The sequence below is a fragment of the Melozone crissalis genome, unplaced genomic scaffold, assembly GCF_028551555.1.
Source record: "Melozone crissalis strain CALT ecotype California unplaced genomic scaffold, PUWL_Pcris_2 ptg000045l_1, whole genome shotgun sequence".
In the NCBI taxonomy this organism is placed as follows: Eukaryota; Metazoa; Chordata; class Aves; order Passeriformes; family Passerellidae; genus Melozone; species Melozone crissalis.
Window position 1 is genome coordinate 29,962,118 of NW_026535823.1, and position 10,618 is coordinate 29,972,735.

The 10,618-nt window shown below is 48.6% G+C and overlaps 1 protein-coding gene across 2 annotated transcripts; it reads right to left on the reverse strand.

The window, feature by feature from the left end:
- Positions 1-3,133: 3,133 nt before the first annotated feature.
- On the reverse strand, positions 3,134-8,926 carry LOC128942912 (cytochrome P450 2J2-like). 2 transcript variants are annotated; one of them, XM_054285600.1, is made up of 10 exons: positions 8,749-8,926; positions 8,087-8,391; positions 7,406-7,568; positions 7,109-7,258; positions 6,168-6,328; positions 5,596-5,772; positions 5,207-5,342; positions 4,848-5,035; positions 4,251-4,389; positions 3,134-3,647 (listed from the first exon to the last, which is right to left on the reverse strand). In XM_054285600.1, exons 2-10 carry the CDS (start codon positions 8,273-8,275, stop codon positions 3,472-3,474), a joined length of 1,479 nt encoding a protein of 492 aa, XP_054141575.1. In that variant the 5' UTR covers positions 8,276-8,391; positions 8,749-8,926; the 3' UTR covers positions 3,134-3,471. The 2 variants fall into 2 exon arrangements, with proteins under 2 accessions (XP_054141575.1, XP_054141576.1); XM_054285601.1 differs by lacking the exon at positions 8,749-8,926 and having other exon boundaries at positions 8,087-8,487.
- Between the last annotated feature and the right edge of the window lie 1,692 nt (positions 8,927-10,618).

Genomic DNA, 10,618 nt, shown 5'->3' on the forward strand with positions numbered 1-10,618 from the left:
GGAACAGAGAGCCCCCTTGGCTCTCCTGAAAGGTGAATTTGTACCAGCACAGTTCAAATGAGGTGAAAATAAATGAGGTGAAAAAATATGAAGTGTAACCACTGAACCCTGCTGAAGTTAAATGGCATTATTAGGAATTCAGCCAGTTTCCAGTAAAACGGGTATTGTAGATCCAAAGAAACAAAAAAATATGTTCTGATTGACATATCATTTGTTAATTATTTTTTATATAAGATTAATTACTCTGGAGGAGAGAAGTGTTTTATAGCAATAATACAAAATATGGACTAGTAGGTTCTTTTACTCAAGATGGGTCAGGCAGCAGTTTTGAGAAGATTCTTTTGCAACAACCTTATTATATAGTGGTTTAAGAAGCGTTCACTGAAAAAAAATTTTCACCTGATTTTTTTGTTCATTAAAAAAACATATATATATATGGGTATTCTATTTTCTATGATATACACTTACTTGGAAATAAGTAATATAAGCAATACTGATGTTCTATTTAGGTAGCCATAAATAGTTTAGAAATTAGAAAGTGAAAACAGTTGTTTAGGAGTTGATAGTGTCTAGTACAATAATTTTCTTACTTGTTTCCTTTTCCCCTTCCCCTAAGTTAAGGTTTTCAGTGTATCGGTGTCTACATCTTCTGTTTAAAACAAATGTAAACACTGTGTTGCATAGAACTCAAAAAATTGCACTAATTTTTAAACTTTCAGTTTTATTTTTTTCTTTGGAAAAAATCCTTTTATATTCACATAAAGATTTTTAAAATGAATTCTTTGGTGTCTTTATTCCAAGCCATGTATTTAATGGTCCCTAGCTGGTGTTTCTGGGCAATGCACAAGCTGGTTCTGTATGTTGGTACATCTACACCACCTCAAATACCCTGTTTCAGGACAGGTATTGTAATGAGGGTCTGGATGTGGTGAGTTGTGCTGCTCTTCTCTGCTGTTTCCAGCTCATTGATCCCACCCAAAGCTGGCTCCCTGTGCTCAGCCCACAGACTGAGGGGCAAAGGGCCTTGTGAAGTGAAAATGTAAAACCCCTCTGCAGATGGGCTGTGGAGTGACTCAGTAATTATTGCTGCTGAGGAGGGTGAGGGTCTCTGCCTGTTCTCAGCCCCACCTGAGAGGACACAGAGGACAGGTACAGCTCTAAATCACTGTTCTTGCTTTCGTTGGGAAAAGAAAACTGTCTGCTCTGTCCAGCCTGCTCTGCAGGTGATTTATGTGCTGCATCCTTACTCCTATGACCAGATCTCATTCCCTGTGCACTATCCCTGCCCAGAAGTGCTGTTGGAGAAGACTGGCAGCCTTCAGCCCTCTGGAGTGAACATCTGAGGATGAGGAGCTGCATTGAATGCCCAGTGGAAGGGCCTGTCCCAGAGGGGGTGAAGCCATTATGGAAGAACTGGTTTTCCTGCTTGCTGAGGCTGGACATAAAAGCAGTTTCAGACACTGAAACCACAGCGTGCAGGTGTGTGAGGGAGAAGGAAAGGGAAGAGCTGCTCAGCTGTGCAGGAAGCCTGAGCTGAGCTGCAGGATGTGTTCAGTCCTGACCCTGTTTGCATCTTCTGGCAGCTCTGAAGAGCCAAGCAGTGCAGCAGGAGCTCTGTGTGTTCAGGTGAGGAATGTCCCTGCAAGAGGAACACAGGATTACAGCCCTGAGTGCAAAGGAAAGGAGGAGCTAAGGTCAGTCATATGTTGGAGATAGTTTAGGTGGAGGGGGCAGAATATTCAAGAAGCCTGTGAAATGCATTCTTCTTTGCAATTTAACTAACTGAGCAGAGGCCTATGGAGGAAACTTTTGGATAGAGCAGCAGTTTGGGAAAGGAATGGGAATCTGAGCAGAGCACTGGGGGGAAAAAAGTACCATAAACCAGTCAGATGAGACCTGTGCACTGGAATTGTTTGGGAGTAATGCTCACACAGCAGAAACTTACCACTGTTCCCCAGTCAATTCCAGTCATGCAGCCCACTTGCAGCCTTCCCCTTCTCTCAGAGAACGAAAAGAAAGGAGTTCAGGTTTAGAAAGTCAATTTACTGTTTTCTTTCTGCTGAAAACAGATGTGGGAGCCCTTGCCAGCAGCAGGATGGAGGACAGCTGGCATGAGGAGAGGAGAGGTGTAGGGCTGGGGCTGACCAGGTTCTCCCTAGGAATGGCATGAGACAAGTCTGCATTTAATAAATGCACTGGTTTGTGTCCCACCATGTATCCTCATTTCTCCACCTCACCGGGTCTGTAAAAAGGCCTCAAGTTCCAGGAGCAGTATCTCAGCCCAAACTCTTGTTCCCACTGGCAGAGAAAATCAGAGGAGGTGGCAGAACCCACCCAGCCAGTGCTGAAAGAGCTGTGCCAGAAGCTGTGTTCACCTGGGAGAAATTTGCTTCCTCTAGGAAGAGGTGAGTTGTACTCCAGGGAAAACTGAAAAGAGGAAAAGATTGCTCTCTGCTCATTTCCTCAGCAGGAGAGCTGGAGCTGGAGGTGTGTGTTCCTGGTGCTGTGCTGATTTCCTGATTTCCCATCCTGCTCCTGGGAGCTGCAGCTTCTGCCTGGAGGTCTCAGCAGGCTCCTTGGGGTGCAGCTGCTGCCCAGTTCAGTGCATTCACTGGTGTTAACCATTGGTTGCCAGTCTTGCGACTGTTTCATTATGTAGATGATGGTTCAAAATAGTAACTTGTTGCTATTATTTGCCAAGGTAGCCTTTTCCTCTTCAGACTGAGTGCAGCTGAACTGCGTTGTGTGTTGCTGGAGCTCACCCCACTGCCCTTGGACACACCAGCCACTCCATCTTGCTGGGCAGGTAAACAGAGGATTTTGCATATTGTAATTCTAGCTGTGCTGCCAGGATCATTTTTCCCATCACTTCTGCAGGAATTGCCTTTGCTTTTACAGTGTCAACCTCCTGCAGTGCAGGGACAGAGACACGGGGCATGGCCAAAGCCTACAGCCCCTGCTGGACATGGCCTCTGTTGGTCTTCACTTGGCAGAACACTTCATGACAAAAATGCTTTGGTAAAGATTTATTATGCATGAGACAAGTTAGATAGTGACTTTTTATTTATATAAGTACTTATTAAGGAAATCTCAAATTAATTGATGCGTTAATGTTATAAAACAAAGGCTGTACCCAGCCACAGTGAGTGGCTCCACAGTGCAGTCTCTAGTGTCCCTCATTTTGCCAAGGTGAACCATGGCCATCCATCACCAAATTAGGAAATCCCCAAGCCCTTCATTAATTTACAGTGCCATAGGACAAGCCTAATAATGCCCTGGAAGCTCCAAGGCTGATCCCATGATCACACCATCATGGGATAGAGAGTGCAAGGTCTAATTGTGAAAAAACCATGATTTCAGAATTGCTTTGAAAGAAATAAACCACCCAGCCTCCCGCTAGAGCTGCCAAGGGCCTGTTTGCAGCAGCCCTGACAAAGGATTCTCCATGTGAGGGTGGTGGCCAAGGCTCCCCTAGCGAGGCACAGCACAGATCTTGTAGGGCTGTGGGGCATTTGTGATGCCCACCATGGACTGGAGGCTGAGTGTGGTGCCTGGGGGTGCCTGGAAGGTGAATTTCTGGAGCAGGGAGGTGAAGAAGAGGAAGAGCTCAGAACGGGCCAGCAGCTCACCCAGGCAGGAACGCTTCCCTGTGGAGACAGAACCCACAGCATCCTCAGAGTGGGCTTTTTGTCCTTAGGACTGTGGTCCAGCTGTGCTACCCTGTTCCTGGGTGAGTTTTTCAATCCAAACCAAGCTTCCCAAAAATACTTTGGCATTGCAGCATGATCTGCCCCCAAATTACATGACTTTTTACACACACACATGACCTGGATGTGCCCATGCTGGGAGAGCTCACCAAAGAGAGCTACCACAGGAGATGTTGGTGCTGGTGTAAAGGCAGGGGCTAAAAGCAACTTCCCCATGGAAGCTGCTGGCTGGGGAACCCTGTGGTGGCCACAGTGAGGCCCCTGGTGAGCTCAGCCATGGGGAGCAGAGCAATGGCCTCAGTGAAGATGTTCCTAAGATCTCTGGAATTTACATGGTTTTTTATTCCTCCTCATTACTCTTTGGTGCACGTGAAAGACAGAAAAGGGCTCCAAGTGTGGTTGTGGTGCTGTGGGGAGGCAATGGGAGCATTTTGAGCAGCACCTCCAGGGTGCATCTGCCCTTTGCATTGCTGTTTTCCTCTCTGTCTCCACCCTGCAGATGGAAACCCAAGCCCACGTGCACCATAATTCAGCAAATCTTACCTGTAGAAAATGGTAGAAAATACTCGTTTTTCCAGAACTTCCCATCCTTCAGAAAATGCTCGGGGTTAAAAGCATCAGGGGTTTTCCACTCATTCTTGTCAAACAGCAGAGAGGTTAAATTTGTCATTACAATAGTGCCCTAAAAGGAAAAAAAAAAATAAATCACACTTTTGTGGCACTGACAGCAGGAGGGGCAGTTTTGTCTTCCAGTCTCCTCTCCATGAAGAACATCCTTAGCCAAATTCTACTGAAATTATTTGTGCAACTCCCCACTGCAAGCCCAGATTTTCTATTTCTTCTCTGTTTACAGGTGCAGTTATGTAACTGCATTTTCCCTCCTCAGCATCATTTTTATCTGTTGTAATCTTGGGCTAAAGTCCCTCTAAGAGCTGGGAGCTGTGCCTCAAAGGCATGTGTGGGGTGGGGCACTATTCAGGGAGCTGGAGAACATTGGATGGCAAAATCCATGTTGAGCAGGAGTGAACTCTGGACAGGGCAGGGACAGTGTCTGCACAGGAGGGACCTGGCCTGGCACTCTGCCTGGGGAGCTGGGAGTGTCCCTGGAGTGCCAGCACTTCCCAGCACTCTGGAGTTTACCTTTGGGATGTAGTATCCATCCACGTAGGTGTCCTCTGATGCCATTCTTGGCACGTTGAAAGGGATAACGTTGCCTTTCCTCTGCACTTCGTGGATGACAGCGTTGGTGTAGTGCAGCTTGTTCCTGTCCTCCAGGGCTGGGGGCCGTGCCTGGCCGATGACCGCGTCGATCTCGGCTTGCACCCGGGCTGGGAAAGAGCAGGAATGAGCCCAGGGAAAAACTCTTGGAACAATATGAGGATATTGCTGTAAGGGACTACCAAGGGACCTCTTATGGGAGTGTGGGGATGCTCCCAACTGGTCTCTCACAGAGCTTTGAGGGATAAAAGCAAGGCAAAATATGTTTTTGCTAATTGTACCTTGAATTTCTGGATGTAGGGCCATAAACAGCAACGCCCAGCGGAGCGTTGAGGACGTGGTCTCAGTCCCAGCAAACATCAGGTCAAGTGAACAGGCCATGAGGTGCTCCTCCTGGAAGGTGTTACTGTCGCGGTCCTTCAGGAGAAGGAGTGTTAGTGCCACAGGAAGAGTGAGGCTGTCCTGGCACCAGGCTTGGTCCAGACCACCCCAAGGATTTTGGCAGATGCTGCTGACCCCTCGCATCCCCATCCTGCTGATGCGTGGCTGAACCTGACATCTGTCCTGAGCTCATAAAAGGCTACACAGGCAGCTCAGAGAATCGGGGCTCGTTTCCCATCCCTTCTGGTTCTAAGCCCCACTCCAGGAGGGTTTTCTCCCCATTGCTGACCTTGGAGATCTCCAGCAGGTAGCTGTCGATGTAGTCCCGGCTCTCTGAGGGGTTCCAGTCCTCCTTGTGTTTCTTGATCTGCTCTTGCATAAAGTTTTGCAAAACTTTCCAGTGTTTAAAAATGGTTTGGTGGGCTCCAGGTAAATACTTCATTATAGATGGGAAATTGTTGTACAGCTTTGAATACAAAAGGAGAAAGACAAGTCAAATCAAGAACTTCAAAAACTCTTCTGACATCAAGACTTCAGCCTGCGATTGCTCTTGCTGAATTTCTGGAGCTGGTGGAAACAGCTCAGCTCCAGAAGAGCAGAATTCTCATTATGGGGTAACTTGTGTGTTACCCACTCTTTCAGCAGGCAGGTTGGCAATCAGTGGGCAGGAAAAGTGATTTTGGATGAGAGAGAGCAGTGTGAGCTGGGTACAACTTAAGCAGAAGGAAGATAGAAATGACAGGCAAATCTACCCTGTGAAAAGGATCAGGGAATGACAGCTCTGGTGATGACAACACTGTGACTTTAAGATTGACTCCAGAGAAGAAACTATGCTCTGAGTTGGTGGCAGGAGGGCTGTACCTGGCTTGAGACAGCTCCATGGAGGGCAGTCATTTCATTCATCAGCTTCAGCAGTCTTTGGAAATCCTCATCGTGGTAGTCAAACCGATTGCCAAAGATGAGGGAGCAGATGACATTTGCAACAGCATTAGTGATTTTCAACTGAGGGTTGAAAGGATTCCCTGGAGAAGAGAAAGATCAGTTCTCTCCACTCTTCTCAGAAAAGAAGAAAACACATGTCAGAGGTAAAGTAGTCAAGAAATATGAATGAAATGAGTGTCCCCTAATGGGCACTGTCCCATGTCAGTGCTTTCCTGGGGTACCTGGCTGACCCCATGAGCTGGCCAAGCTTGGTAGGACAACCCCAGTGGTCCCAGTTCAATCAGCTTATGGTGATGTTTGTTTACTTCTGAAAACAAGGTCTGCAGGATATCATTTGAATTCATTGGAAACATCAGCATTTATGCACACATGGTATATCCCAGAGAGGAGTAGACTGAAGGTGGGCTGTGAATAATGCTGTGGGTGTTGCCTGGTGCATTCCCCAGCCAGTTGGAAGCCAAAGCACCTGTAGGAAGGAGCAGGGAAGCTGGCAGTGTTGTAGCATTGCCAGCAAGGTGCGGTATTTTTCTGCATGCAGTGACATTATAACAGGCCCTACCAGGATGAACACTCACCCTTTTCATCTCTGAACACATCCACCAGGTATCTGCACTCCTCCTGGATGCGCTCACCCTGTTCATCCCTAAACACATCCACCAGGCATCTGCACTCCTCCTGGATGCACTCACCCTGTTCATCCCTAAACACATCCACCAGGTATCTGCACTCCTCCTGGATGCGCTCACCCTGTTCATCCCTAAACGCATCCACCAGGCATCTGCACTCCTCCTGGATGCACTCACCCTGTTCATCCCTAAACGCATCCACCAGGCATCTGCACTCCTCCTGGATGCACTCACCCTGTTCATCCCTAAACACATCCACCAGGTATCTGCACTCCTCCTGGATGCGCTCCTCCAGGCTCCTCTTCCCCAGGCCGAAGTTCCGCAGCGTGGTCAGGGTGAATCTCCTCTGTGCCTTCCACAGGTGCCCGGTGGAGGAGATCAGTCCTGGCAGGAATATCCCTGTGAGCCAAGGCAGATCTCCCACTGAGGGAGAAAAGCTCCAGGGCTCTGCCTTGTCTCTAGCTGTCTCAGACCTCTGCAGGGTCGAGGCTTGGAACTTACAGCTGAGGCATGGCTTCAGAGGTAACTCACCGATCTTGCTGAAAATCTGCTCATCGATGGGAAGGTCAGGGCGTTCCAGGAACTTGTCCCCTTGGTTTACGAGCACTTCCTTCACCAGCCGCATCCCAGTAACCAACACAAACCTCATGCTGCCCACGTGCATGCCGAAGATGTCACCATATCTTTTAGTTTGCTGGGAGGGAACATAAACAAAAGGGGTTTTCATTTGCAATGGATGTTCCTGGTGAAACCAAAACACCCATGTCAGGGGACATGAGTAAAAATAAATGAAGAGTGGGAGGGGAGACAGAATGTGTGCACTCTGCCTGAGGGCAGGGTTTTTTTCCCGCTTTTCCTAAATCAGTGATTGGGATTATGTTAATTGGCTATAAATCAAGCAAACCTCACCGCGTTTGATTTTTCAGTCCTGTGTTTTTCCAGTTATTGTTCCACCCCATTCCAGCCCCCACTCGGACCTGTTGGGTTTGTACATCTGTGACTGCACCTGTGGGATCGCACTGTGACCTCTGCCCATGGAATCACTCCACACTCGTCACCCTGCTTGGACTCAGGTAAATGTCAGCGATGAGGACAAACCTCCTGCCTGCCTCCACTACCTGTGGGGTTTGGGTTATCCCTTTCCCTGCATGGCTGGGCAGGTGTTGCTGCAATCCCTCCATCCCTTCCCTGTGCTGCTCACCACCTACGTACCCTCTGCACTGCACCCACAGGATCTTTGAAGTCTACGAGGTAGAGGTGGCCCAAAAAGGGCAGGCGGAGGGGAGTGGGTGGGAAATTCTTTGGATTTCTGTTCTTCATGTAGTCTGCGATGAGCAGGAAGATGAAGAGAAAGATGAGGAATGTCTGGAGGGAGACGCTGTCCCAGAGGAAGTGCAGCATGGCTGGATGCTGGGGCTCTGCAGGGACGTGTCCCACAGCAGGTCAGGCAGGTTGAGCTCACAGGGCACCACTGAGCCCCCCAGGTCCAGGGGGAGATGGGTGATGTGCAGGCACAGCTGTGGGTGCAAACACAGGACAGCAAGGAGTGGCTTTTGCAGCCTGCTCTTGGGGCTACATTCAGACTCTGGCTTTTACAGCTTCAGAAAGGATTAAACCCCTTCTTGATTAAACTGAAACATTCCCTCTCATCTGATTTAAAACAAATGCACCATGAACCAGAACACCCCCAGCTTCCCACTTCCTCTTCAGACTCCTCCTCCAGACTTTTCTAAACCCCAGTGCTCCATGCCCTTGTCTAAAGGACAACAATGAGCCTTGTGGTATTTAGATTAAAACCTGGCAGTTTGAGCATGCAGCTCCCACAAACCCATCTCCCAGGATGACCCTGCTCCCTCCTTCCCAGGGGTCCTCACCGTGCTACGTCCCAGTTTCAGCTTCTCAGGGAGCCTGCAGCTGCTCCGAGAGCCTCGTGCTTTCCTTGTTTACAGCAGCTCCCTTCCTGGTATGAGGAGTCCCAGGCCCAGCCCCTGGTCTCAGGGGACACCGAGATAAGGTTGCACAATCTCTCCCAACCCATCTGACTGCGCTTTGTGTTTCGTGTCTGGGTGACGTGGGCTGGAGTGAACAGCTGTCCCGGAACTCGGCACTTCCTGGGCACCAACATTTCCTGATCTCCACCAGAGCAGTGCAGGCAGAGCAGCTGGCTCTGGCCGTGCCCTGAGCTCTCCAGCCATCCCTCCCCACCTGCCTTGTCCTTTGGGTCACAGCCCACAGGGGAAGCTGCTCCCAAAGCCCCACAGAGCTGGTGAAGGTGCTGAGAAGCCGATGCAGATGCCCAGTTGTGCAGGCTGGGGCCCTTTGCTGGGAGCTGGCAGCAGAATGTGCTGCATTTTCCCACCCAGGAGCAGCTCTGGGTTAGGGAGGAGTTCATGCACATGGACCATGTGGAACTTTGATGTGTCTCTTGTGTTTTACTGTGAAAGAAACAGGGAGCAGCAGCACTTTCCCCTGCACCATGTGGCTCTGTCACAGCCCCTTGCAGTCATCAGCTGCCTCCTCTTGCTCCGGGGGGCGTTTTGGGTGCCTTTTCTCTCTTTTGGGGCCATCAGTTGTGGCTGTTGGGATTATTGTCCAGTGCTGATGACAAGGCACAGAGGTGCAGCAGAGCCACTGTAGTGACGCCATACACATGTTCTCCATAACCTTAATAACCTTACACTGGGAAGCTGGAAAAGTCAAATCTCTGTTTTAGTGTAGAATTTTAAGGGGAGAGGCCTGTTTTTGAGAATATCTCTTTTAATCTCTGGTTTTTAAGCACACTTAGGCATGAGTCCCTGGAGATGCATTTGTTCACCAGCAGTGACATGAGAGGATCCACTTGAAAATTAAATGAGTTCATGCCTCCTGCCTTTAAGGTATGGCATCATTGCATTTAATTAAAGGGGAAAAAAAAAAAGATCACTTCAATCATCTATTCTCCCCAGGAGCAGGGGAGGAAACTCCGAGGTAATGAAGAAACACAAGTAGGAAATGAAAGAGAGATCAATATTTATTTGCTAAGCCAGTGCAAATAACACAAGCTGCAGCCACAAGCTAGAGGTCAGACCTACAGCAGAACTAACACAAAAATGGAGAGAAACCAGTGCTTCGTGCTGAGTGGCGTTGAAGACTTCATAGGTGAAAAAAGTCCTTGTATCTTTTATGTTTTCTCTTTCACAAAGACAAAAACACAACATGGGAGCCCGTGACTGTGACACAATAATTAAAAACGCAATAGGATTAAAGTGATCAGTCGGAAGGACAGCTCAGTGACAGAATCCCCGTGTGCCCGGCGTGGCAGGGATGTGATGTGCAGAGCACTCTCCCCTGTGGCATAAATCTGCCACTGCACAGGGATTGCTTTGTACCGCAGCAAAGCCGCTACTGCCGGGGACAGAGGAGAAAACCAGCGGAAATGAAACTCAATGTAATCCTCTTTTCCTGTTAACTATTCCATATCCAACATGGGTACCCACAGAAAAGTCACTTATGGAAGGTGAGAAGCAAATAACAAGAAGAAGAAGAAGAACCTTTGCTATAGTGACTATAGTCCAAACTGACGCACACAGGTGACAGCATTTCTAAGCACAAATGCTTGGTCACATAGATGGAAAAATTCTCTACAAGTTGCATATTTAATTAACTCTTATCCAAAGCGGCCTGGCATAGGAGGAAGCTGTGTCCATGGTGCAGGGTGCCCTGTCCCAGCTGCTTCCTTGGCCCCCTGCTACGTCCATGCTGCTC

Coding starts and splice junctions, on each gene's coding strand:
- LOC128942912 (XM_054285600.1), bottom strand. CDS start 8,275: ATGCTGCACTTCCTCTGGGACAGCGTCTCCCTCCAGACATTCCTCATC. Junction 7,569..8,086: donor CTGTGGGTGCAGTGCAGAGG/GTACGTAGGTGG, acceptor GTTCCCTCCCAG/CAAACTAAAAGATATGGTGA. Junction 6,329..7,108: donor TGTGTTTAGGGATGAACAGG/GTGAGTGCATCC, acceptor TCTCTTCTCCAG/GGAATCCTTTCAACCCTCAG.